This window comes from Ambystoma mexicanum, chromosome 13, assembly GCF_040938575.1.
Source record: "Ambystoma mexicanum isolate Mex_15411 chromosome 13, UKY_AmexF1_1, whole genome shotgun sequence".
NCBI lineage: Eukaryota > Metazoa > Chordata > Amphibia > Caudata > Ambystomatidae > Ambystoma > Ambystoma mexicanum.
The window spans coordinates 52,112,238-52,139,741 of record NC_090938.1 but is presented as its reverse complement, the minus strand read 5'-3'; the positions used below and the strand labels follow the sequence as shown (position 1 = coordinate 52,139,741).

Here is a 27,504-nt window from a genome sequence, read left to right as displayed (position 1 = left end):
ACAAATACTACATTACCTACCATTTTCGGTCAAATAAATTCGGTCACTTCTCCTAAAATTGCATTCGGTTAAATCTACGGTATCGATCAAATGATTTTTACCTTTTTATGTATTACTTCTTGCCAGATTACTCCGGCTTCCAAGCACTGTCATGAAAGTAGTTATCTTTACCCAGTTCAATGGTACTCTCTATACCTCGGGAGGATAAAGGGATGCGTCAGCCTTGCCCATTTAAGAACTTGTGTCTGCAAGTCTTTACACTACAGTCTTACCAGCGTCTGACACCATTACAGGGTTATGATATGATATTTTATTTATATCGCGCTCATACACACGTGTTACAGAGCGAACCAAGCAAAGGGAGAGGAACAGGGGAGAACAAAATAACGCAAGTGCAAGGGAAAGGGGGGAAGTGCGTGCAAGGGAGAGAAGTGGAAAGTGCAGAACAGAGGAAAAAAAAGAATATTAAGTGAAATAAATAGATAATGTAGTGAAAAGGTAGTGCAGCCGGCAAGTTGCAAGTGCATAATTAGTCAGATAGGATATATCTGATAAGTGCTGAAGAAGAGTGGGGGAATTGTATGGGTACAGATACAGATCCCAGTGCAAGGGGTGGCCCAGAGGCAGTGCAGGATGGAGGCAGGGTGAGCAGGTACCTGGTCCCGAGGGAACAGAGGGTGGCCAGGTGCACGATGCCGTGAGAGAGAAGCAGATCAGCAGGGGAGAAGAGGGGCAAAGGAAGAAGCGAAGAGAAAGGTCTTGAGGTGCTTCCGGAACTGGAGATGGTTCTCCTCAAGTTTCAAGATGATCGGGAGACTGTTCCAAGGGGAGGCCGCAGCCGAAGACAGAGATGTACCCCCAGCTCGTTTCTTAGAAAAGCGACTGACCCTGAGGGAGTTAGAAGTAGAGGAGTGAAGGGCTCAAGAGGGGAGGTATTTGCGGAGAGATAGCTGAAGGTATTTTGGACCCAGAAATCCGTGTGGACAATGCAGAGGGTTTTGAATGTAATCCTTGCATCCACTGGGAGCCAATGAAGGGATTTCAAAGCTGGAGAGATACGATCCCAGGGCTTGAGGCCAAGGACAAGTCTTGCAGTCCTAATCTGGAGGAGTTGTAAAGGGTGGCAAGTAGAGGCAGGTAGATTTAGAAAAAGGCTGTTGCAGTAGTCCAACCTAGAGAGAACCAAAGATTGGGAGACTGAGCTTCTGGGGGAAGGAGAGGAAAGGCAGAGTACCTCTGAGGAGGTGCAGTAGAAGTTTGACTTTATAGATACATTGGAGATGTGAGGAGAGAGAAGGAGAGTGTGGAGTCAAAGATGACCCTGAGATTCTTAGCCTTGCAGGTAGGGGCAGAGTGTGGAGTCAAAGATGACCCTGAGATTCTTAGCCTTGCAGGTAGGGGCAGGGGGAGAGCCAAGGGAGGCCGGCATGAGAGTGAGGGGAAAGGATGGTGAAGGTGTGCCGATGAGGAGGATCTCAGTCAGTTCAAAATGAAGATTTCATAAGCAGGCGCTGAAAGCATCTCCTAACCAGCTAAACAGGAGTCAACGCTGGGAAGCCAGGAGCGAGTGCATAGCATGCCCCATAAATACATGATCCATCGTGCTTTAAATGTCTTCTAGAGGTGCCCTTCATTATCCTAGTTCACATTCTCAAACACACAGACTTATCACATGTATGTGCTCAGATGGCACCAGCTGGCCTAGAGTCAATAATAGCTCCCGACAGCTGTTGGTGTCAAGCTAGCCAGGCTCTGCTAGAGCACAAGCAGCAGCTAAATAGCAATTTCCAATCCTTACAATTTTCCGCAAAGGATTTTCTCCACACACCCAGTGTGCCACATTCTAGAAAAAAAGAAATAACCGCTACATATATGTCAAATTTTCTTCAAAGCTGACCCTCTGTGGAATAATTTCATAATATACCCCTAATGAGCTCATCGACCCAGACTGTGGCAAAATCCTTCTTCACAAACAAAAATGTCCTGCTATTTTCCCGTTATTGGACTATTATATAGATATTCTCTCAAACCCACAGCACCTCTTGAAAATAAGAAACCCTTATTTTAAGGTCCTTGCGCTCAGCCTCTCCCTGCCTACAAAGTGATTTTGGTTATAACGCAACTCTTTTTACTCTGCTTCTTCAAACAGACCATGGTCTATTCTCCTGGGGTCTACGGTGTAAAGAAAGGATATCCTCAAGGCCTAGTAAGATCGTTTTTCTCGTCTTCCCTCCGTACCCTATCTTGTCTTGTCGCGTCTAGAAACACAAGTATACAGGCGCTTTATAAGTGACTCATAATATCATATCCTTCCTTGTGTCACTGTACTGACATACATGTATTCTGTTTGTACGGGATGTCCCCCGATATCTAGCAGGGAATATGTCGACATTGGATGCACCGAACGTTCAATGTGTATATAGTGATTGGTCGGCTGTGTGAAGGCTCAAGGCAACAATTACAAAATATATATTATATATATCAGATGTACTCACCAGGTACTCCTCTGTCCCGTAAATAGAAACAAATTTCTCCTCGTCACCCAGCTCTCGTGCGGCGCCAAAGTCCGTCAGTTTGTAGATACTCTGTCCGTCCTCACCAACTAGTCGCATGATGTTCCCGGGTTTGATGTCTCGGTGGACGATGCCGTTCTCCCGGAGGTGGTTCATTCCGGCGACTGAGGACGTAAGAGAGGACACAAGTCAGTGTTGGGGAAACCAGGGGTGGGTGGCTGGGGGGATTTACAGCTAGTTTGTATGAGACGGGTTGTGGATCCAAAGCAGTACTGTTTTTGGGGGAAATAAAAACAAATAATTAAGCCAGTATAAACAGCTGTGTTAAGGACTCACAGAATAATGTTTGGCTGGTCATCAAAAACCAACCACATTTCCGTAGACTGGTTGAGAGGGCATGGGAGGACAGAGTGTCATACAACACAAGACTGTGTTGGGGTATTTGTTGTAAGGATCCTTGCATTGTTTTTGTGCGACAATGTATATCACCTATAACCTTTGCAGCTATTCATGGTGTGTGTGTGCGTGTCCTATTACAACCATTTTATTGGTATGAAAAACTTTTCGCCTCTGAAATGAAAATCTGGCATACCTCATTTTAAATGTTTAAACTCATGCTGCCTCTATATACATAGCTTCATCGTCAGCCCAGAACAGGCAGCTCCCTGGGACACAGACGTGCTTGAGATCTGATTACAGATGGGATTCTGCCCAGAAATGTTCTTATGTGAATGCATTTTGAGTCTTACGGGGTTAGCCAATCGGAGTGATCTCTCTTCAGTGTCAAACTTCAGGCTCTGTGGTTTCTAGAGAAAGACCCCACTTAGCCTCTTGTCTGCGCTTCAAAGGTTCATCACTGGGCCAATAAAAGGGGCCAAAGTAGGCCCAATTGTCTTCCAGCACTCACCAACACACTGCAACACGATGAGAAACTCAGTCTCGGACAGGCCAAAGGCATTCTCGGGCTCCTCGAGCACTGTCAGCAGGCTCCCGCTGGAGCAGTACTCCATAACCAGGACCTTCTGCTTACTGGTTCCCTAGGGCAAAGAAGAGGTAGAACCAGTTACTGCATATCCAGGATGGTGGGTAGAACAAAAAGCTCAGCGCCCATTCTCCCTTCCACCTCTGATGTGCCCACAGCGGTCCAGGAGTAAGCTGGCCCCATATGGGAACAGGGAGAGCTTAAGACAGTACAGTGCCGCTGAAAGCTTGCCTGGCGTGTTTGCTGGCAAGTGTGATGAATCGAGTGATTCAGTCACTTCCCCCAAGGGGGGGGAACCTCTAACTGAGGCTAGGGAGGTGCGCCCACTATGCAACATTCCCTCTAGGGGTGGCAGCAAACGGGACTCACAGGGAGAGACTCCCCTCCTGGGGACAAAGACTCCCTTTCTATTTTCCAAACTCCATTTTCATTATCCTCAAAAACTCAATACAACGTCATGAACTAGACCACTAGACTCCTCTTAAATTTGTTATTGAGATATAATGATAGAGGAAACGTATCTGCTTCGTACTGTGAAGTGTAAGAAAGTAGGAGTAATAAAGAATGCTTATAGGTCAATCACTGAGACGAATAAGCAAAGAGGCGTTATAACGAACATGGCCCTAACAAGTAAGGACTTTCCTGAGAAGCCGGGGAAGTCCCAGCAATGGGTGATAAGAAGAGGAAGGCCAGGAGCACCAGGATAACCAGGAAGAGAGACCCATTAGAAATAAACCGGCCAGATTGAGGAGACTGAGGAGCAAGACGCCGTTTCCTATGCCAGGGAACAGCATCGATGAGAAGTGCCAGCAGTGTGCGGTACAACCGACAGATTGGGAGAAGCCTGTCAAGGTCCCATTAGGAACACGCAAATAGGGCCAGAGAAGAGCACCAACGTTGGCATCCCGGAGAGGCAAGGTGCCAAGGACGGGCCCGAGCAAGCCTGTCAAGGGAAGCAGAAGCTGAGTAAGGAACGAAGCAGAAAGGTAGTGGCCTGACAGGGAAACAGGTGAAAACCCATTTTATCGCTGATACCATCATTAGACACGTAGCTTGTAAGAAGAGTGGTCAGAGGAACTCTTGAGAGCTGTTCCAACTGAGTACGAAGAAGGGAAAGGGAAAGGGAACACTGACCTGGTGACGTACACCCCTTTCAAGGCAGATAACGGGGAGAGCAGGTGACCTGGGGAACAGGGGGCAGATGTAAAAAGGGACAGAGATATTATATGCTATAAATAAGCAAACCAAACAAAGATTGGAGAAAGCCTCCTTGTCCCAGTGGAAGGTACAACAATCAGAAGGGGGAGGGTTATTCAAGAGTTCATCATACGCATCCCAGTGAATGGAGCGATTACCAGAAGAGCGAGACACATTCAGAGTCTCATCATACTCGTCCCAGTGAATGGCAAGATCCGAAGAGGGTCAAGAGTCAAACAGAGACTTTACCTATGAACCTCAGTGTGGAGAAAGTTAACCAAAAGGAAAGAGCGTTGATCTAAAAACATCTGACTGAATTGGAACGGACATTGAGAGACTCAGTCAACCAGAGAACGCCAAGTAAGGAGGCTGAAGAATCCGGGGAAACAACATACAAGGACCTGGGAAAGCCCATTGAAAGAACTGAATAAGATACTGCGATAACTAGAAAAGACTATTTAAAGATCCCATATTGAAGAGAACTTTGCCGAGACACAGACCAGGAGAAGGTAAGTCATTCTCCTGGTTCCTTTGTTTTGTAGTAATAGTGGGAGGGTCAGTTAGATTAGTTTTTAGACGGAGGACAGACTTTTCATTTGGACTGTAATCCTGATGACCAGATCCCTAGTTTAGTTGCGTTAGGTAGGGAAACCCTTAGGATAGGGAAAGTTAGGCATTGTAGTGGAAGCAGGGCACATTGAGGCCAATGGGACTGAGCACCTCAGAAGGGGATTAAGGCCCCTCCTGAGCGATGGCCCTTGCGCACCTCCTAAAAGGGAGTGGCATAAGCATGCGTGTTGTGGCATAAGGTCATCGCTGATGTGTGTGTGTGGGGCACCCTATAAGGATATTGACAGACAACTGGTCTACTATAACTTGGGTAGATGTGGCACATGGGAAGGCTTAACGCGCTAATGTATCGTATGGTGTGTGTGCGAAGATGAGTCAGACTATGTCTGAAAGGAAGGGGGCTCCACATGGCTGGTATGGGGTACTTCAAATGTGATGGATAAGACCAGCATCGCTGTTAGTGGTGTGGCATCTCATGGCTTGTGCAGGAAGGGTGTGGTACTGATCATGAGGCTTGGGCATGGCATGGTTAATGTGGCCAGGGGATGTAATGAGCGAAGGAGCAAGGGGCATGGCATGGAGAAGGGAGCTCAAGCACGGCGCAGGTAATGGGACAGCGGAACGGTTAACAGACAGGGGCATGGCACAGGTAATGGAGTTTGGGCATGGCATGGCCAATGGGAAAGGAGCATGACACGGGTTACAGGGACAGGGGCATGTCATAGGCAAAGACACTGGGCATGGGTGATTCTGGGTCACTTCAGAGAAATGATATGATACGATACGTCATTTATAACGTGCCTGTACCCAAGTGTTTCTAGGCACGACAAGGCAAGGCAGGATAGACAGAGGGAGGACAAAACAAACAATCTTACTAGGTTTTGCGGCATTCAGATTGTGCAAGTGTGAGGGGAAGGGAAGAGGAGAAGTGCTGGGTGGAGGAGGGGAAGAGTGGAGTGGTAAACTGCCATAAGTGGTTGAGCGGAGGGCTCGAGAAGAAAGATGCATAGGAAAAGAAAGTTGGATGTAGTGTGGTCCCGACCCCCAGAAAGCCTTGTGGACGATGCAGAGGGTCTTGAACTTGATCCTTGCTGCCACCGGGAGCCAGCGAAGAGATTTCAGAGCTGGAGTGATACGATCCCTGGGATTCAGGCCAAGGACAAGTCTAGCAGTCCTGTTCTGGATTAGCTGCAAAAGGCGAAGAGTAGAGGCAGGTAGAATTAGAAAGAGGCTTTTGCAGTAGTCCAGCATAGAGAGAACCAGAGCTCTAGAGACAGTGAGCTTCTGGGGGGAAGAGAGGAAAGGAAGAATACCTCTGAGGAGGGGCAGCTGGTAGTGTGACTTCTTAGAGATGTCAGATGTGAGGAGAGGGTGGAGTCGAAGATGACCGCAAGGTTCTTCGCCTCACAGGAAGGTGGGGTTAGAAGACCCAGTGTGGGTGGCCAGAGTAAAGCTGGAGCAGGGGTCCCAATTAGAAGAATCTCAGTCTTACTGGATTTAAGGCAGAGATTGTTGGAGGCGTACCATTCCTGAGGCACACCATTCCTGAATCGCGGATAGACATTCAGGTATGAACGAGAGAACAGAGGAGGCCGAGGGGAGCCTGAAGGAGAGCAGAGTGTCATCCGCACAACACTGAAAGTTAGAACAGAATGTAGAGATGAGGTGGACCAGAGGTGCCAAGTAAGGGTTGAAGAGCCAGGGTGAGAGGTTAGAACCCTGGGGAATATCACATGTAGAGAGAGGTGGTAGAGAGAAAGGAGCCAAGTTGCAAGTGGGAGGGTCGATCAGAGAGAAAAGAGGTCAACCATGCTAGGACCTGACCCTTGATGTTCAGGTTGGCACAGAGCCAATTCATCAGAATGGCGTGGTTGACTGCATCGAAAGCAGAGGATAGAACAAGGAGAATGAGGACAGAAGGAAGGTTAGCATAGAGAGTACGTCTTCACAGTGTTCAAGAGAGCAGTTTCTGTGCTTCTGGCTGCTCTAAAGCTAGACTGGTGATCATGGAGACAACCAACAGATTCAGTATGGAGAGTAAGCTGGGAGATGGCCAGCTTTTCCAGGAGTTTGCCCAGGAAAGAATCGGGCAGTAGTTTGCCAGAGAGGAAGGATCGGCAGGGGCTTCTTGAGGATGGGGTGCACAAGGGAGTGCTTTAGGAGGGAAGGGAAGGTTCCAGTGGCAAAAGAGGGATTGCAGAAATCAGCCGAGGGTGTCGATGTGGTCCTTGGTGGTTCTGGAGGAGCAGGGCAGCACCTGCTTTGACAAGACTGTCATAGATCGGACTTAACTAGAAACATTGGTCGGTAGTGAACACTGGGAAAGAGGAGAAAGGAGAAGGAGAGACGGCCGGAGAGGGTCCGGGAGTGGTAGAGGGAGAGGAAGAGAAGAGAGTGGACCGGATGTCCTGAGTTTTAGTGGTGAAGTGAGATGCCAAGGCCGTGCAGAGAGACTGGGAGGGAACAGGAGAGGTGGAGACTGCAGCAGGATTGGCCAGCTCCTTGCAAATTTTTAAGAGTTTGGCCGAGTTGTTAGAGGCCGCAGGATTGGATGTAGGCTCTCTTCTTGGACAGGACAGAGAGTCTAGATTGCCTCTGGAGCAGGCGGCAGGCCAGTTTGTCAGAGGATGAGCCTGATGACCTCATCTTCCTCTCGGCCGACCTACACTTGCATTTAAAGGTGGCGAGGTCTGAATCATACCAAGAGTTGCACTTGGATCTGGGCTTCAGATGGATTCTCATGACAGGGGCAAGGACATCAAGAGTGTTAGATTGAGAGATGCAGGTTGGAGACAGCTGTGTCAGAGGGTTGGAGAGGGCTGTGTCAGAGAGTGAGTACGTTTTAGGAGTGGAGGGGAGGAGAGAAAGTAGCAGCTAAAGCATGCTTCATGGGGCGGATGACCGAGAAGGTGGGTGGCAGTGCTCGGGTTGGCTTTCCCTGGTGGACAGAAGGGAAGAAAATGGTCCGTCCAAAAGAGAGGAGTGTTGAGAGGGTTGGAGGCGGGGGATGTCTGACAAGATAAGACCATTCAGGGCAGAGAGAGAGAGAGTCGCCGATATTGTGAAACGCCCACAGGAGGGGCTAGAAGCATCCAAGTGGATGCTGAGGTCTCGTCGGAGGAGAGGTTGAGAGGTAGAGACAAGGAGGTAGGAGGAGAGGTCGGCCCACTCGGAGGGGAAGAGGGCAACCTGGCCAGGTGGCCTGTAGATGGAAGCCACAGTAGGAGAGAGAGTCCAGGAGAGATGGAGAGCCTGCAGGCCAGGCATTCAAAGGAGGATTAGTGCTGTGCAGGAATGACAAAAGCAGAGATCCGCTCCCAGAAGATCACCTACTCCACCTCCTGGAAGGTTGGTTCTGGGTTCGGAGAGGATCTTGTAGCCATCAGGGAGGAGAGAGTCAATGGGGCAAATGCCATTACAGATAATGGCGCACATCCTGGATGTATGGTGCGCAGGCAGCGTAATGTGATCGGACTTGCACCTTTGGATAATGAGAAGGACTTGGGCACGAGAAGACTGACCTTGATGCCCTTCAATGCAGGAGATAAACTATACGTTACCATTTTAATGTTCAAAAAAGCAGGGGCGAGGCGCGCACTCCAATTCCTGGCCAATAGATTACCTGAACAAGTGTCCAAAATATTCACAGGGTTAATTCCCAATTTGCTGCCCAATAGTCCACAGGGTTGATTCCCTTTTTGCACTGTGGTACTCCACCAAGCGCTTTCGTATCTGCAATACTCATCAGGGAGGCTGAGTGGCCATTCAATTCAGGTGAAACCAATATAAATGCAGTTGCAGTCTCTAGGAATTATGGTCAATGTAGTGAACCCATTTAAACAATTCAGGTGACCAGTGAAAGACTCCCCTCCAACACACATATCATACCCTTAGCAGGGGGAGGGGGTAAATCATGATTATGGCTCTCCAGTGTAGGGCAAAATAACCCTGGTGCTGCAGCCTCTGGAGTCCAGATCTCCACAAGTCAAATGTTCAAAAAAGTAGAGGTGAGGCGCGCACTCCAATTCCTGGCCAATATATTACCAGTTTACATGGGTTCACTATATTGACCATAATTCCTAGAGACTGCAACTGCATTTATATTGGATTCACCTGAATTGAATGGCAACTCAGCCTCCCTGATGAGTATTGCAGATACGAAAGCGCTTGAAGGAGTACAACCGTGCAAGAAGGGAATCAAACCTGTGAGCTATTGGGCAGCAAATTGGGAATTAACCCTGTGATTGTTTTTGGACACTTCGTCAGGTAATATATTGGCCAGGAATTGGAGTGCACACCTCACCCCTGCTTTTTTTAACATTATACTTTACCATTGCCCTATACTTGGGATCTCCATGGATAATGAGAAGGACTTGGGCACGATAGACACTACCTCGAGGCCCTGCAATGCAGGAGATAAACTACACTTTACCAGTGCCCTACTCTAAAGGGTTCATAAGTTACAATCCTTCACTCCTGGACCGTACATCTCTACAGCCACTCCACTGCTGGACCGTACATCTCTAAGCTGCTCCACTGCTGGACCGTACATACCTACAGTCCCTCCACTGCTGGACCTTACAACTCTATAGCCGCTCCACTGCTGGACCGTACATATCTACATACCTATATATCTACCTACGGTTTTTGCTAACATCTATTCCCTTACTCTTACCAAAGCCATTGAAACCATAGGTCCGCTAGAGGATCAGAAAGAAAGAAATTCCATGCACACTAACTCCTGCTTTACTGAAGAACTAGCAGCCCTAGGCAACAACAAACGCCTCGCCCTTGCAAAGTGGCAATCATTGCCATCCCTCTCCGCCCGGACTGAATTAAAAACCTGCGCCTCCACATATAAAAAGCAATTTTTATAAGCAAATCTGAATCTTTTAATCTCCGAATAATCAATGCCAACTCTAAATCCAAGGAAATATTCACCATCTTCAAAGAACTCCCTACCCCACCCACTAAACCAGACGAAATATCTAAAGATGAAGCCTGGTGCCCCAACATTCAATCAGCCCTCCTCAACAAAATTAAACTTCAGGGAAAAATACTTTCTCAATGTAAAGCCTTACCCAATCAGGGCAACATACCCCCCTCCAATCCCTCTCTCCCAACACCCCATTCTTTTCATTCAGAGATGTCTCAGAAAAGGAAGTCCTTGACCTCCTCCAACACATCAAACCTTCCACTTGCAAAGGTGACATATGCCCACCCTCTATCATCTAAGAGTGCACCGACACGCTCACCCCTATCATCAATGCGTTCATTAACGCCTCCTTCTCCTCAGGCATTGTACCCCAAAGCCTAAAAGAAGCCTGGGCCGCCCGCTCATAAAGAAACCCACCCTTGATCCCTCATAATCCAACAACTACCGTCCCATCACCACAGTCCCCTTCCTCCTCAAAATCCTTGATAAAGCGGCCCACTCCCAAATCCAACACTATTTAGAAACCAATGCAATTTTGGGTAATAGACAATCTGGATTCCGGAAAGGTCACGGCACAGAAACCACCCTACTAGATCTCAAAACCCAAATCACCAACATCATGGACAAGGGCAAACCAGCCCTCCTGCTCCTCCTAGATCTCTCCACTGCATTTGATCTTGTAGATCACAACATTCTGACTTCCCATCTCTCCAATGCAGCTCACTTCTCTACAGAAGCAACCTCATGGATAACCTCCTTCCTAGAAGGTAGAGCCATGAAGGTTTACTCCGATCAGGCCAATGCTGCCCCCAACACCATTCACTGCGGAGTGCCCCACGGATCTGGCACCACCCCCACCCTCTACAACTTGCCACTTACCAAGCCACTGTTTGACCTACTTGACTCGTTAGGCATAGCTTACACAAACTATGCTGACGACCAAGTACTGCTCCCCCTCTCTGGTGACTACGACCAAGACGCAGCAGCCCTCCTCCAAATCTACACTACCATACAAACTTTGATGGCAATACATGGTCTCTACCTTAACAGGGACAAAACCGAGATCCTACTCTTGGGTCCCAAAAACATCTTACCCAAACAAAAAATATGACAACTTTGCTATCGACAACACCATCCTCCCCGTATCTTCCTCTGTAAAGACCCTAGGAGTCTACTTAGACTCAAACCTCTCTGACACGACAGGTCAGCGCCATTGCTTCAGCCTCAGCCCGCACCACCAAACTCATTGATGCCATCAAACCTTTTCTCTCCCCCCCAAAACTGCCTCTCCATCGCCTGTGCCACTATCAGAGCTAAATTGGACAACTGCAATGCCATCCTTGCAGGCACGTCAGCCAAAAACCTCAACAGACCCCAAATAGTGCAGAACAATGCGCTGCGTGCAGCTCTCAGCATTCCCAAAAGAGAGCACATCACTCAAGCCAGGCAAGCTGCCCACTGGCTACCCGTTAAAGAACGAGTCGAATTCAAAATCCTAACCACCATGCACAAATGCATGAGTCGCACTGCACCCCCCTATCTAACCGACACCATCAACAGAGTCAGCTCTACATGCCCCAAAAGAAGTCAACATGCAAACCAACTGCAAGTCCCACTCATCACAAAAGCCAACGCCGGAGGCCTAGGCTTCCACCACATAGCTCTCCCCAGCGAGCTTAGAGCAGAAACATCCCTCGTCATCTTTGGCAAAACTCAAAAAACTACTCTGTTCAACTAACTCTGCTGCGCGCTCCTAGCTAAATCTTCTATCCCCCTCTGTTGCCCTATTAAACACTAAGCCATGTTTGTTTTTAACACCTGCTGGTTCCAATGTGAGATTAACATGTAACTAATATCCACTGTAACCATTGTAAACACCATGTATACTATATCCTGTAACCTCAAGCGAAGCTACCCTGTAACCACTTAGCTGAGCTGCGGCTTGTAACCATTATGCTCTCCACCTCCTTGTAACCAGCAAGTCTCTTCTCTGTAACAGCGCCACAATGCCTAAGGGCTGCTGTGTGCTCTATAAATGCTAATAAATAAATACAGCCGCTCCACTGCTAGGCCGTACATATCTACAGCCCCTCTGCTGCTGACGTACATATCTACAGCCCCTCCGCTGCTGGACCGTACATATCTACAGCCGCTCTACTGCTGGACCGTACATATCTACAGCCCCTCCGCTGCTGGACCGTACATATCTACAGCCGCTCCACTGCTGGACCGTACATATCTACAGCTCCTCCACTGCTGGACCGTACATATCTACAGCCGCTCCACTGCTGGACCGTACATATCTACAGCCGCTCCACTGCTGGACCGTACACAGCCGCTCCACTGCTGGAACGTACATCTCTACAACCGCTCCACTGCTGGGTCTTACATCTCTACAACCGCTCAACTGCTGGGTCTTACCTCCCTCCTGAACCCAGAACTCTCAGCTAGAGTCTGGCACTCACCGATTCCTCCACCGCAAACAGCTTGACAATGTTCTTGTGGTTCAGCTTCCCCAGGACCTCAAACTCCCTCATCTGCACCTCGTATGGGCGCAGGTAACTGCTATTGTTGAAGACCTTCACGGCATACAGCTCCCCGGTTTTCTGAAACCCGTTAAGAAAACACCCACAAGTGAAGGTACAGTCAATATGTTCATGGGAACAGAACAGGAAAATGATAAAGCATTATAGAGGACGGCGACTGGACTTCATAATCCTTTATACAGGCAATGCCAGAACGTGGCACAATGATGTGGCAGACTTGCTGTCCCGGAGTAAAACAGTTTTGTGAGAGGGCTGGAGTGAGTGCCAAGCGCTGTGTACTGAGCATGAGCACACGCTTGCAGCTCCCTCAACTCCCCAAATCTAGACACACGGGCTCAATAAATACCCCTATGGCGCTGCAACGCAAACTCGATGTTATGGACGCATCTCAGTCCCGTTTCTATGCGCTATTATACAAGGAAATGTAGTTAACATTTACAAAGATACAGGACAAATGCTACTGCAGCTGGGAGACAGGAGAAGCTGTACAGGATTAAGAACTAGCATAATATAAAATAAAATGCGGACAGACTGGCTGTAGGGCAAAGATAAATCATTATTTGATACTAACTATTAAGTTTAGTTGAATTCGCAAGCCCAAAGGTCTTTTTAGATGCACTATTTTGGGTCACATGTTCACGTACTCAATAGGATACATTAAAGTTTAACATGTTTTGAAAAAGTCACAAGAACCAAAACAAAAGAAAAATCCCAAACCCTTCCGACCTCTCACCACTGGAACGGACCATAGAACCGGCAGGTCAGCCAAGAGAAATGCCAGGCCCTGCCACTTCTTTTTATGCAATTAATGTACTGCTTGCAACTATTGGTCTCACACAACAAAGCCACAATGTGTAGGTTACATTTCTGATTCTGCACTTTCTTTGGTTTCTGAAACACTTATGGATGGGCGCGATATAAATAAAATAGATCATTGAGGTACATCTGATGCAAATGGACTGGCCTAAAGACTTGCCAAAGGGACTGACCTGCTGAACAACCATGCCAAGCGATGTTGCAGAGCACAGCACAGCTGAGCCGTGGAATGCTGAGAGGCGACAGACGGGCATAACAGCCCCGCCTGAGAAGTACACAGTGATGACGGTGCTGGCTCAACTCCCAAGGCTGCCAGAGCCTGCCTCACAAACAACCTGCAGTTGCAGAATGCAATTTCTTCCCCCTGTTCGGCAAAATGACCCGTTTGTTATCATACGTGCTGTTTAATGGGTGGAGAATAGATTTAGCTATTCCATTGTATGTAAGGACGAGCCAGGGCTGGGAGGGGCAGAGCAGAGTGCAGCCCTCCTATGCACTGGTGTGTGTTAGCATTACAGCACTTTTCACCCCTCTTCTGGTCTCTTGTGTATTATTTGTGTCTGAGTGCAGAGTGCCTGGAATGCCTGAGGTGGCGTGGGGGATCTGGATGAGCACCTGTAACAGATGCTGCTGATCCCCGGGAGCTCCCCTTCCAGATGTGCATGACTGGGGTGTACAACAATACAACAGGTAAGAGAAAAAAAGTGGTTTTCGCTGTACCGGTTGTGCGTTTGACTAGTGGAATTTGGAGTCTTCAGGGACTCTAGGAATAATACAGGGACAGTGCCTCAGAGTGCTGTAGTGATACAGTGCAGGGTCGCAAGGGCAACTACGGGACTGCAAGCAGGTCAGAGCATTCTTAGACACCTGTGATACAGTCAAAGCACCTGTCGTGTAGAGATGGTGTAGGGTGGATGCTGTAAAGGGCACAGGGTAGGCGTGTGAGTTCTGAAGCCTGAGTCAATATGCAGTAGGATCGATTACAGTTTTGGATTACAGTTACAGATTACAGTTTCAGTTACAATATAGCAGGTGTCGGTCCACTGACCAGGCACGAGACAGGGTAGAACTGTCATGTAAACCGGGGGTCTAGGGCAGTGCTGCAGAGGTTGAGGAGCAGGGTGGACAATTGGGATGTGGTCCCCCAGTCAGTACAAAGGAAGAAGGAGGTGGGGGTTGCCCAGGAGCAGCAGTCACAAAGGGAAGGCACAGGGGTGATAGTGCTGAACTTCACGCAAAGCACAAAGATATCACATAGTGGATGAAGGTAGAGAGCGACCAGGGGCCCTCAGATTTTGAAGTAATGCTTAAACAAATGTTCATGAGGGCCACAATATGGCGGCTGTTGCCAGATGAGAGAATAAGGGTGGTGAAAGAGAAGGTGGGTGTGGAGGAAGAGTTAAGATCCACCCAGGGGTGGCGCACATTCTGAATGCAGCGGATTACGCCGCATGGCTGACAGTGAGAAAAGCCGTGCAAGGAGTGGCAGAGGGGCAGGATTGTGAGGTGCTGGCACCAGCGCCTGTGGGGTAGCGGTGGATGACACAGAACGCTGTGGGGGTGGCTCTATGTATTTCTGAGAAAGGGGAAGAAGAGGGGTGGGGGGGGGACACGGGCTGGAGTGGGAGGAGGGAGAACACACAGAGGGGCAGGATTGTGAGGTGCTAGCACCAGTGCCTGTGGGATAGCGGTGGATGACACAGAACGCTGTGGGGGTGACTATGTATTTCTGAGAAAGGGGAAGAAGAGGGGTGGGGGGGGAGACACGGGCTGGTTGCGTACCGGGGGAGGCAACGGTGTGCAGCAGAGGGGAGGGAGGACATTCGAGTGCTGAGTGCCTGGAATGCAGGAGCTGGCGTGAGGGAGCTGGATGAGCCCTGGTATTAGTGGGGGGGGGTGCAGAACGAGGGGGTGGGGGGGGTAGTGGTGGCCACATTAGGGAGAGTACAGAAGAGGACCTGGCCTCGCTTGAACAGCAGTTCTGTGTGGGACCAAGAGAATGTGTCCAGTGCCTTATCCAGCAATTATAGGGCAGTCTTTTCGGGACTAATGGCTGCCCCCCAACACAGGGACATGACATGTGTTCACCTCTTAGTGTACCCAAACCTAATATGATGCAAAGGGGACCTGGCCTGCAACCTCCGACTGGGCAGTGCCCATTGGTTGAACCATCAGACTGTTTTTGCATATGGCTGGTCCCACTCAATGGCCCAGAACAATGCCAGTGCTTCCCTAATTCAAAGCGTTCCTTTCATCCCTTATTGGCATCACCTGGGTGACAATGCAATGGAATTCATTCACACGCTTCACCTTCAAGCGGCAGCTTGTAACCTTCAGCGCGCTAGGAAATTTGTACCACAACTCCCTTCAGCCATAGCCAGCATATTTTACGGTGAAGAATCATGGGAGTTGTAGTCCCACACATTAGGAGTGCCTGAGGTTGCAGACCCCCCCTAGGCCTAGAGACTTCCCAGCAGTAGAGGGCGCTCTTGGGAGTGCAGGGCCTCCTCACATACCTTGCTTCGAGCTTTGTAGACACTAGCCGTGGCACCCTGGCCAAGCACGTCGTCCAGCTTCCAGAGGTAGTTAGGGGTGCTCTGCATGGCTGCACAAAGGTGGACAGGTGTCCTTCAGTCCTACAGAAATGGAGACAAAAGCCATAGCAGGTGTGATTGATAAATGCATTTACCTTCTGTCAGCCCTGGGCTGCAGCCATGAAAGGGTGAGAAAGTTTCAGGAAGTTTGGGGTCGCTTGGAAAAGTCTGATGGTTTTAGCAAGGGCGAGGTGTTCAGTGCGTGCTTAAGGTGGATCTGGGAAGGGTGGGGGTGTTTCCAGGAATCACCGAGTGGTTCTACGGTGAGTGGAGAGTTCACACTAATATTGGGAACACTTCCTTGTGAGGGTTGAGAAATTGGGATCAATGTTATCCGCAGTGTTCCTTAAAGAGGCCACATTCTCCCCTGCCCGCCCCCCTTCTTCTACTTCCAGTGAATCCCACCCCAGAGTCCAGGGCCAAGGAACGCTGTGGGTGTTCACGTTTAAACCGCGGAACACGTAATATGTTGTGGAAAAGCTCAAAATGTCATGCTGTATACCTGTGACATGGTCAAGGTGTGACACGAGCGACAAAGACCCAAACCATTGCCACAGAAACTAGCCAGGGCTCAGCTGTGTCCAGACCAGTTACTTGGAATACAGCCAGGGCTCAGCGGTGTCCCGACCAGTTACTTGGATTCCAGCCAGGGCTCAGCTGTGTCCAGACCAGTTACTTGGATTCCAGCTAGGGCTCAGCTGTGTCCAGACTAGTTACTTGGAATCCAGCCAGAGCTCAGCTTTGTCCAGATGGTTCCATGTAATAATGTCGCCACAAAAATCTCGCCATGCAAAAATATCGCCGAAAAATTGCCGTTTTTGTGGCGACATTATTTCATGGAACATGCGGGGGACACCCTATAACCCCCAAACTTTTGTTATTTAAAAAAAAATAAATAAAAAAATAAAAAAGTTGCCCCTGTCCCCATATATATGGTCACCCATATATATGGTCACCCATATAATATCGCTGCAACCTTTTCCTGGCGATATTATTTACGGCGACCATATAGATGGGGATAATATTACCTGATACCGTCCAGAACAGTTACTTGGAATCCAGCCAGGACTCAGCTGTATCCAGACCAGTTACTACGGCAAATGGGCTTTTTTTTTCCCCAGGCACAGTAAAGTGCAAAAGTTTTTGGGGAATTGTTAAGAACTTTATGAGTAGAACCTGAACACTAGTCTCAAACAAGAATTACAAGCAGGTGACGCTATCACTGTATTGACAGTACTATAACCATTGGGATGCTTCTCACTCTGCCCCATGACACATCGGAAATTGTCGGCCAGTTTTGTTTTTTAGGCTCACATGAGATACATTTTTTTTAATGTTTTGCTCTCAATAGCTCTGCTTGGCTTTGCCCGCTTCCCCGCTCCCCCTTCCTCAGTTCCCATCTTGGTCCCTGCCTCAGCGGTGTTCTGTGCCCCCCTGGTTCCCCAAATGTGACGGCACTCCTTCACAGGTCCTGGATCCTTGCACCAAACACATGGAGTCAGTAACGAAGGGCAATCAAGTCAATACTCCTACCCAATGTGAGGTGGTTAATAATAATCCCATTACAGCCCAACTCGGGGTCCAATGGGTAAGGGGCGAATTAAGAGACCTGATGGGGCCACCCAAGGGAAAGAGCAATCCTAGGACAGCTTACAGAAGGGCTGGAGGCAGCCAGAGGGGTCTACAGGCAGGGAGGGCACAGACATGCCACTTGGCAGACCTTGTAGGTACAGGGAGACCCTTCCAGGGACAAGGTAGTCCAAATGCTGAGAAGGGTTTCACAAGGATCAGCACCGAGAAGGAGGTGGAAGCCCCAGCAAAGTTCCACACGGGCATCCCTGGAATGCCTGAAGTTCCACACAGGCAGCCCTGGAATGCCTGAAGTTCCACACAGGCAGCCCTGGAATGCCTGAAGTTCCACACAGGCAGCCCTGGAATGCCTGAAGTTCCACACAGGCAGCCCTGGAAGGCCAGAAGGCTGGGCCCCTCCCAAGAAGAGAAGCTTGAACCCAGTATGGAGAGACCACCAGAGGACGGAGAAGAACACTGCGGTCTGACAAGCAGCCTGACAAAGAGGGGGGGAGGAATACTTGAAGCCTACAGAGGAGGCCTACCCATGAGTGCTGGAGAGAAAGCACCACCATTTCAAGGCCGAAGGAAGGTGAAGGGGGGCGGGGCTGTAAGAAAATCATACTACGCACACAATATACATCTTATACCTTAACTTACAACTTGACCCGCCTCTTACCAGTCCCCAAACTACGATTACCTGGGTTTGAGATCACCCCTGGGAGTCCCGCTGTGACACGGAGAAAGAATGGAAAGGCAAAAGTGGATTTTCCCCAAACACCGGAAGGAGGAAGACACTGCGTTAGAATAATTGGCACACAAAAAGGAAAAGCGGACAAATGAATGCGGGTGTACGGTTCTTTTAGTTGTTTAGTTTGCTTATACTAGCTCTTCAAAAGGGGAAAACACAAGACACTATATACAAACACTAAACCCAAGCAGTGGCATATCTAAAAGAAACTCTTCACAAATATAAAAACAGTTCTTTAAATATAAAAAAAAGTCCTTAAAAGAATATGTGGTCTCTACAGTGCACTAATATATTACACGGCCACACTAGTGGCCGTGTAGTTATGGTTAAGTTGCTGTTTCCATAGGAAGAGCACTTTTTGGGCAGCTTATAACTCTGCTCCCCCTGGACGAATCCTCACCAAACTTTGCAAAGTTTGGTGAGGTTTGGTCCAGAGGGTGAAAACTTATAGGGGGGGTCCCAAAACGTCTCTTTTTTCCCCATAGAGTGAATGGGGAAAAACTTTGCGCACGGTTACAGGTGTTAGTGACTATTGACATTGCGTTCATGTCTTTATTACATTACATTTTCCTATGGGTCTCATTGATTAGTACAGTACCATGGTTGTGATATGCTGCGGTGGTTGCGGGCAGGGCCTAGAGTCTTGGATGCATGGCCATAGGCCGAAGGCCATACTTCCAAAACTGTAGGCCCTGGCCACAACCACTGCTGCATGAGACACAACCACAGATACACCTATAGTATAGATTATGGATTATATGGTTGTGGGGAGTGTGTGCTGTGTTGGGTGCTTGGCTGAAGGCCATGCTCCCAAAACCAAAGTAATAAGGGCTGGTGGTATCAGCCAGTGCACACCAAAACATTGCAATATCTATGAACATACAGCTAGGCATGCAGTCTGTGGCGAGATGAGGTGAAGCATACCACTCCTATCAATACACCCCTACCCTGTAGATCACTGAGGTGGTTGTGGGCAGGATGTAGACTTCTGGCTGCATGGCTGCAGGCTGTAGGCGATATACAATACTTCTAAAACCCAAGGCCCTGTCCAGAACCACCACATCATATTACAGCAATGCATACACCGTAGTATAGGCTAGAATGTTAGATGGTTCTGGGGAGGGTGTACAGTGTTGGATGCATGGCCGAAGGCCAAGCACCCAGAAACGACCTTATCAGCAGTGCAGTTATAAGGCAATGTACACGTATACATTCAAATGTTTGTGCGCACATATGCAAATGTGTAGGTCCAGCCCACAACCACTGCAGCATTTTAGACAGGCACGTTAGTGGCTGTGTTGTTATGGTGGAGTTGCTGTTTCCAAAGGAAGAACACTTTTTGGCAGCCTTATACCTGTGGTACCCTTGGATGGGTCGTTATGAAAGTTTCCAACAAAAAAAAAAATCTAACACTGACTTTCTTTGGAACATTTGTTGATGTTTCGTGCACGGAGGACGAAAGTTATAATGGGCAGGGGTTCACAAAACATCTTTTTTCACCTTAAAGGGATTGGGGGGAAAAGTTTGTGACTGCAAACATGTGGCTCTTTCTCCGATTGCTTGTAGAACAGCGTGAAATACGTCAGCTTTCTTCTGTGGCCCCCCTATCTTTTATTCATGTTTTCGTTTACGCGCATATCGCCAGAAACTCATGTAAAAGAAGACAGCATTGGACTTGTCACATTGATGCAATAGTATTTCAGAAGGACACATTTGAGGGGGCCACAATGGGATATGGAAGCACAAACTGAAAAAGTGCAAATTTGTTGTCACCAAAGTGATACGTTTAAATGCAAGCTTCTGCTCACTGTAACACGACCAATTACGGCGTGTGAATTACAATGTTTTTGAAATTAAATTGCGGTCAGACTGGCGTAGTTAGTTTACAAAACTAAGTCAACCATCTGCAGTGTTTGCAGGAAACCGCGCTTCTGGAGGTGTATGGGAGTATCAGTTCTCATAATTGGATTGCAATATGTCGCATCAAAGAAAGAATGTATTTGGTTTCTCAGCGAAGGACAGATGAGTTACTTTTTCGGTTGACCGCTCAATACGCCCGCGCATCCGAGTGAATGTGTAAGGGTCAATTGTTTTTTGACCTTCACTGAAAGGGAAAGTTACTAGCAATTCACGGAATGAAAGGGATGAAAAAAATTGCAATTGATAAGGCTATGTTTTAAAATGTTTGTAGGGGACTTGCAATATCAGTATACAAAGGCTCTTTGCTGCAAACACATTGGGGTGTAACTTGCACAAACAGAATGGCGGCAGTAAATATTTTGTAAGTTTATTTTTGTACATTGTACAGTGAACCGCGCTTTATTGTACCATTACTGCTCATCTAATTGTGCTAATGTACCTGCCGTATTACCATTATTCACTGTTACATTTTTCCTGTAACGTTGCAGAGTGCCCTGGTTGCACGTTTGTAGCTTATGAGTGCACTCATCCATTTTTAGCATTATCATTTTTTATTTGAAATGGTAACTTTGTCCACATAGCTTTGTGTGTAACTTTGCACGTTTTTTTGGTATTCTTTGAAATCAGGAGACGTATTTTTTATTGTCCTTTATATTTAATTTAATAAACCATTTATCCTCTTCCTGTGTACTTGCTATTTATTTTTATTCTTAAGGCTAGGGTGGCCAACTGTCCTGGATTTTGGGGGATTGTCCCGCAATTAGGTGCTCCGTCTGGTGCTTTTCAGAGTGGCTGTGTGGGACGCAGGTTGTACCGACTTGCGTTGGACCAACCTGCCTCCAGCACAGCCACTCTGCAAACTGAAGGGACCATTTACACAGCACGGCGCTGGCGCCTGCTGCTTTTTTTGTCTGCCGGCTCAGCAGCCTTGGCTCCTTTTGAGCCTACAGTTGGAACTGCAACGCTCTGACACCTGGCTTCGTTAAAATGGTAAGGATTTGTTCCTGGGGTCGTGATGGGCATGTTTGCAGTTAAAAAACATGATCATTACCTACCAAGGACAAACCATTTGCTTTTCAATTAAGCCAGGAATTAAAAGCCATTACAAACAATTCCATTTAAAAAGGGAGGGACAAGTGAATGACGTGACGTCATGACTGCGTTGTGGGCAAGTGTCCCGTGACAGACTATCAAAGAGTTGGCGACTCTACTTACGGAGCATGCAAAATGTGGCCGTTTGTAGCCTGCTACTATAGGTTCTCCTGGAAATTAGTAACATTTGACTAACATATAATGTTTGAACACGTAAGTTTGTGTTGTACTTTGCACATTTTCAGTGTCTTTTTTGAACATTTTTTGGTATAGGATGGTTATTGACACTTACTTTCTTTACCTTTTCCCCCATAGGTATATCGTGCCATACTGGGTCTGCCATGGGTTTCAAATGCCGAGTGAAGGCTTCTTCGGACGGCAAATGCAACTGCTGGTGAGCGGTTGCCTGTCCATAATAATTATGTGGAATGAGTCTGTAAATGCCATGCCTGCGCCATGGGCACACACATTGGCAACCATCATGGACTATTTGTTATTCATTTATCTTCAGAATACTCTTGGAACAACCCCTATTCACACTTTGGTCCTTAATTCCCATTTGCATGACTTTGGTGCTTTCTTATTTAACTCAACTACCTACATGTACCACAATGCAACTTGCTACAGCTATCAATTCCTGGCCATTCCCATTCGTCAGCATTGGAACCACAATCCCCAGAAGCCGTAGGGATCAGTGCTGCTTCCACCATCTCAGGACCAGAGAGGGAGGAGGCAGATTGTATTCAGGTGTGCTGCTCCAGGTGCTGCCAATTAGCCTGCCTCAGTACAGGGCAGGGCGGAATTTAAGCAGCTGCCTGCAGGAGCTCAGTCTCTTGCATCAAGAGTTCTCCCAACCCCTTTTTTGCCTTGAGCCTCGCCTTGTATGCTGTTCCTGTATTTTTCTGATCCTGTTTCCAGTGCCTCGCTGCCCAGCTCCTCTGGGCTCACTCCTTGTTGCCCTGCTACTCTGGGCTTACTCCTTGCTGTCCTGCTCCTTTGGGCTCCCTGCCTTGCAGCCTGCTTCCCTCCGCTGCCTACAGTCCTTGTCCTCTGGGCTCCCTGCCTTGCTCTCCGCTTCCCTCCGCTGCCTACAGCCCTTGTCCTCTGGGCTCCCTGCCTTGCAGCCTGCTTCACTCCGCTGCCACAGCCCTTGTCCTCTGGGCACCCTGCCTTGCAGCCTGCTTCACTCCGCTGCCACAGCCCTTAATAATAATTTAATAATAATAATAATTGTCCTCTGGGCTCCCTGCCTTACAGCCTACTACACTCCTTTGCCTTCGGCCCTTGTCCTCGGGCTCCCTGTCTTGCAGCCCTGCTCCTTTGGGCTCGATCTTTGCTGCCCTGCTCCTCTGGGCTCTCTGTCTGCCACCTACTACCGCTCTCTGCCCGGTTCCTCTGGGCTCCCTGCCTTGCAGCCTATTACCGTCCTCTGCAGTCCACAACAGTTTACCTGCACCTTGTGCCATCCGTTACTGCAGCCCTGCTTCCCTGTTTGCAGCCCCCCTGTTTCCTGACTGTTCCTCCCTGGCTCTCTTCCTGGTTTGCTACCCCCTGTTTTAGATCCCTGTCCTTTTCTTCCTTGAGTCCTCTGTCCTTCCCTTAGGTTACCCATTTCAGTTACACTGCCTTTCTTTCATTTCCTTCTGCTAGATTGCTCATTGACTTACTTTTCCCTGGATATTGCTGTTCTTGTCTTCTCTTGTATCGTATGTAGATCCCTTTGTACAGATCTTGACTGTTGGTTTCCGGCAAGCAACCTCTGCCCCTTCTCTTGTCGCGTTTCAGTGTTACAGACACCCACAGCTGTTGTTCCCAGCTATGAGCATACAGCGTGGGCCTCTATTATAGCAATCTGTGCAGAAGGCTGGAGTTTCCTAAGGTCCGTGGAACACTCTTTCCCATTTCTGCATACACCCCAAGAGGGAATCCAGTTTGTTTGTACCTTTTATATTTCCTGCTAGAGTTGCCTACTTGTCTTTCTTGTTGAGCTTCCTACTGTGTGTGTGCTTATCTGTCACCTTACATCAGCACAGCCACCTAAACCCTATCTGGGGCCCTGTGCCACTCTTGACAGAATGCTATCCTTGACAGTAAACCCGATTTGTCTGTACACTGAACTCGCTATTCGGAGCAACGGCACTTCATTTATGGTGGTGTAAGCTCCAGGTCATGACGACTTCTGGGAAATAACTGGAAACAAAGCGACTGCTTCAACGAAGAGTGAAATAATTTTGTATGCCAGAAAAACAACGTGTTCCTATTCTTCACCATTTCCTATCCCTCCCTTACAAGCAGTGTTGTGAACGTACTGAAAATGGGCTTACTCCGATGGACTCTGCTAGTTTATTGTTAAATAAACCTATTTTGCAAATTTTATAATGTTCATGTTTTCTTTTATCTTTCACTGTATGATTTCAAAATGTAAGTTATTAGTTTGTACATAGCTGTATGTTTATTGCATCACGTCACGTACTTGTGCTTTGTGCAGCCTACCATGGAAAGGGAAGAGGCCCTAAGTATGCAATAACCGCCTTACTTTTCTATGGCGGACATATTGAAAGAGGATTTTGTTTTGTAATCTAAACTGCCAAAGCCGCCCCAGATTACAAGTAAGCGTACTTTTTAGTAGCACACACTACTGGTTTGCTAATTTAGACTATTACTGGCAAAGATTATTTAGCCTTTGTACTTTACTGAGAGATATGCAGTACTGGAGTGTATGCAAAATTGTTTTTTTTCCCTTACAATGTGAAAGGCCGTTATTAACGCATCATTTCCTTACTTTACGGGCGCCTTTCTTTTTTGGCACGGCAGGTAATAAGGGAATTTGTGAACGGCAATGAGCAAAAAGGCAACAAACGGTAATATGGGTTGGTGGATGTACGGCGACAAATCTTATCCTTTAGCGCCTTCAGCTGATGTCTTCTTCAGATAAGTACAACTTTTGCTACTGATATATAATGTGTAGTGCATTGCTAATCACTGCATACCAATACATGTTGGCGTTGTGTACGGCAAATGTTGGAGGTGGACATTCCTACATGATTATAAAATGTATTTCCACACTGCCCACCAGGTATAGATCGTACAGTTAAGCGTGTACTGATTCTGGGACATGTCACAGTGCAGTATGCCAGCATACCTTCATGTGCCCTTTTTCGCAAGGCGTATACTGTTTACCAAACAACCCTTGGTAAAGGGACGTTATGGTTACGTTTGTCTCCTGAAAATCTGTGACATGCAGTACACAATTTTTTTCTTAACAAGACCTTATACTTACATTGTCCTACTAAAAACCCGTACTAGTAATGCCCACCAGACCCGAGGGTATCAGCCTGGCCAGGGTGGTCTCCAGGTCCTTGCTGCTGCTCTTTCTTGATGTTCGTCCGTCGGGGTGATGGCTCTGGCAAGCAGATCGTGATATAGGTATGCTGCAGCAGCAGCAGTGTGTGGGTGGACCCTAAAAACATTTATTTGGCTGGGCTGCTTATGCAAGGAGCAGCCCAGCAATCATATGAACTGTGGGTGGGCCCCAGAACTCCCCTTAACCTGGACCACGACTGCTAGCTGTGGTCCGGGGAGTCCTGGGTGGCCGCTAGCAGGGGGCATCCCATTTAAATGAGCAGGCAACCCGGGAGGGCTGTAATGTAGTTCACTCCGTACGTTGGGGAGCGCCGGAATTTTGAGTGCCCTGGGGCCCGCAGTGGCGACGGGGCCATCTGGGGAACGGCAGTGATCATGGGCGCTCCCCTGCTCGTCAGGGGAGCGCCTCAATACAGGCTGGAGTGGAGTGATTCTCAACCCTTACAAGGTTGAAACCACCTTTTTCTTTAAGAGTAAAGGACCCCGCGTGCTACCAGGCAAAGGTGCAGGGAGTAGAAGTAAAACAAGCAGGTTAGGTTCCCACTTGGGGTGTACGCAGAATGAGGCAAGAGTTTCCCACAGAACCAGGTAAACTCCAGCCTTCTGAGCTGGTTACTATTACAGGGCCCCACTCTGAATGCTCATGGAAAGGAGCAGCAGGAGTGGGTGTCTGGACCCTAAGGAACCAACAAGGAAACAGTACTCACAAGACTGAAGCCTGTACGCGTCCAGCAGGAACTGAACTATGACTGCCTCCTGAAGCAGGAACCAGTAACAATACGGCACAAGGTACAATACAGAAACGCGGCAAAGGAACGGGGCAGAGATTGCCTGCTGGGAAACCCAGCAGCCAAACTCTGAACAAAGGAATTACACAAGCACAAGTGAGCACAAGAACAGTACCAGAAATATCCAGCGAAAGATTAGGAAGTCAAAGTAAGCAAGGTTCCGGCCAGAGACCAGGGATGAAAGAGGAAAAGCAAGAAGAAAAGACTCTAAGTGCAATGGTCCTGGAGGTTGCAACTGCAGACTAGAAACCAAGGACCGGAATCAAGGACTGACCTATAGACCAGGAACAAGAATACTCACGACAAACTCTGGAATAGACAAACAAGGCCTGAACTGAAGACTGGTAACATGGGACACAAGGGAGTGTAACTCAGGACTGGAATAACAAGGGCAGGACTGCAGACAGATAGCAAGGAACCTCAGGACTGGAATCCTGAAAGCTAAAGCCAGGTAACACGGACAATGGGCACAGAACAAGGAACAAGATAATGAGGTGGTAGAGAGGAAGGGGCTCCAAACAAGGAACAGAGGAGAGCAGGGGTGCAGGGCAGAAGGCTGGGGGTGTAGGCAGAGTACCACGGATGCAAGACAGGGAGCACCGGTCACTGAAACGGGAGCAGGCTCTGGAAGCAACAGGAAACAGCAGAAATCAAAGCCCTGGGAGCGAACTCGATGCAAGAGCCCTGTGCTCATGCAGGCAGCTGCTTAAATACTGACCTGCCCTGTGCTGAAGCAGGTCCATTAGCAGCACCTGGAGCAGCACACCTGAAGGTAATCTGCCTCCTACCTCTCTGGTCCTGGTAAAGTGAAAGCAGCACTGATCGCTAAGGCTTCTGGGGATTGTAGTTCTAAGACTGCTGCACAGGAATAGCCAGGGAATGAGAACTGCCACACAGTAATATCGGATATGCAATTTGTGAAATTAAACAATGAAGTACCAAGTCTTGCAAGCGGAAAGTAAAGACAAAATTATGAATAGGTATTCTCCAGGGAGGATTATGGAGATGAATGAGTCCCAAACAGTCCACGATGGATGCCAATTGGTGCTCCAGTGGCACAGTCGTGACAGCCGTATGTTTTGGCACAGCATTCAACGTGGTTGTAGGAGGCCAGAGAACACCACTTGTTTTGGCTCATCCTGGATTCTTTTTTCCAGATTTATCCAACATATTTGGGAATTTTCCCAGAGCTCCTTTAGGGGTTTGTCCAGCCTGACCCTACAATTACGAATATTAAATTTAAAAAACCTAAACTGAAAACATGGTGTCACCTTGTATCTCTGCTCGACCATCCCACATATGGCAGACCACCGGTTCAGAGGGAGATCGGGGGCCGTTAGATGGGGTTGCATATGTGGTGTGTAAAGAGGGCATGCTATCAACAGCGGATATACAGGACAACCGATACAAGTTTCTAAAAAAAAAAAAACCTTCATTTAGAAAGTCAGCAGGGTTGGAGTAATTCCTAGCTAATCCTCACTAACATGGGAGTAGTCTCGGCCATGAAACAAAAGGAAAAACAGTCCTCATCAGTCCAAGTCAAATAATGAAGGCCTATACTAAAGAAACCAAACCTAGCCCTCGTTCTCTAACAAATGTGTACATGGAACTAAAGAAATAAAGAGTCATCAGTAAAGCAGTTCCCTTCCCCACATGTACTAGCACGGGGGTTTAGACAGTGCCGATGGATAGGTGACATGCACAGTCTCATCAACTTCAGCGGTCTCTTGCTTACTGAGACACCTGCACAGTTCAACAGCTCCTTTAGGCTCTTGGTCTCGTTTTCCATGTACAGTTTAGTTCTGAAGCAACCACAGGACCACCGTCCTACACAGGCCTTCCTCTGCCGTACTCAAAACTGTTTCAA

The 27,504-nt window shown here is 48.1% G+C and overlaps 1 protein-coding gene across 3 annotated transcripts in view; it reads right to left on the bottom strand.

The window, feature by feature from the left end:
* The window catches only part of IKBKE (inhibitor of nuclear factor kappa B kinase subunit epsilon), a 169,277-nt gene that overhangs the window by 131,936 nt on the left and 9,837 nt on the right, over window positions 1-27,504 (bottom strand). For 2 of the 3 annotated variants that reach the window (XM_069633177.1, XM_069633176.1), the window contains 4 exons: window positions 16,077-16,196; window positions 12,664-12,804; window positions 3,421-3,550; window positions 2,496-2,677 (listed from right to left, as the gene is read on the bottom strand). In XM_069633177.1, coding sequence (XP_069489278.1) covers window positions 2,496-2,677; window positions 3,421-3,550; window positions 12,664-12,804; window positions 16,077-16,163 — 540 coding nt within the window. In that variant the 5' untranslated portion in view covers window positions 16,164-16,196. Of the gene's footprint in view, window positions 1-2,495; window positions 2,678-3,420; window positions 3,551-12,663; window positions 12,805-16,076; window positions 16,197-27,504 lie in introns of those variants that run through there. The other variant, XM_069633178.1, reaches the window with a different exon arrangement.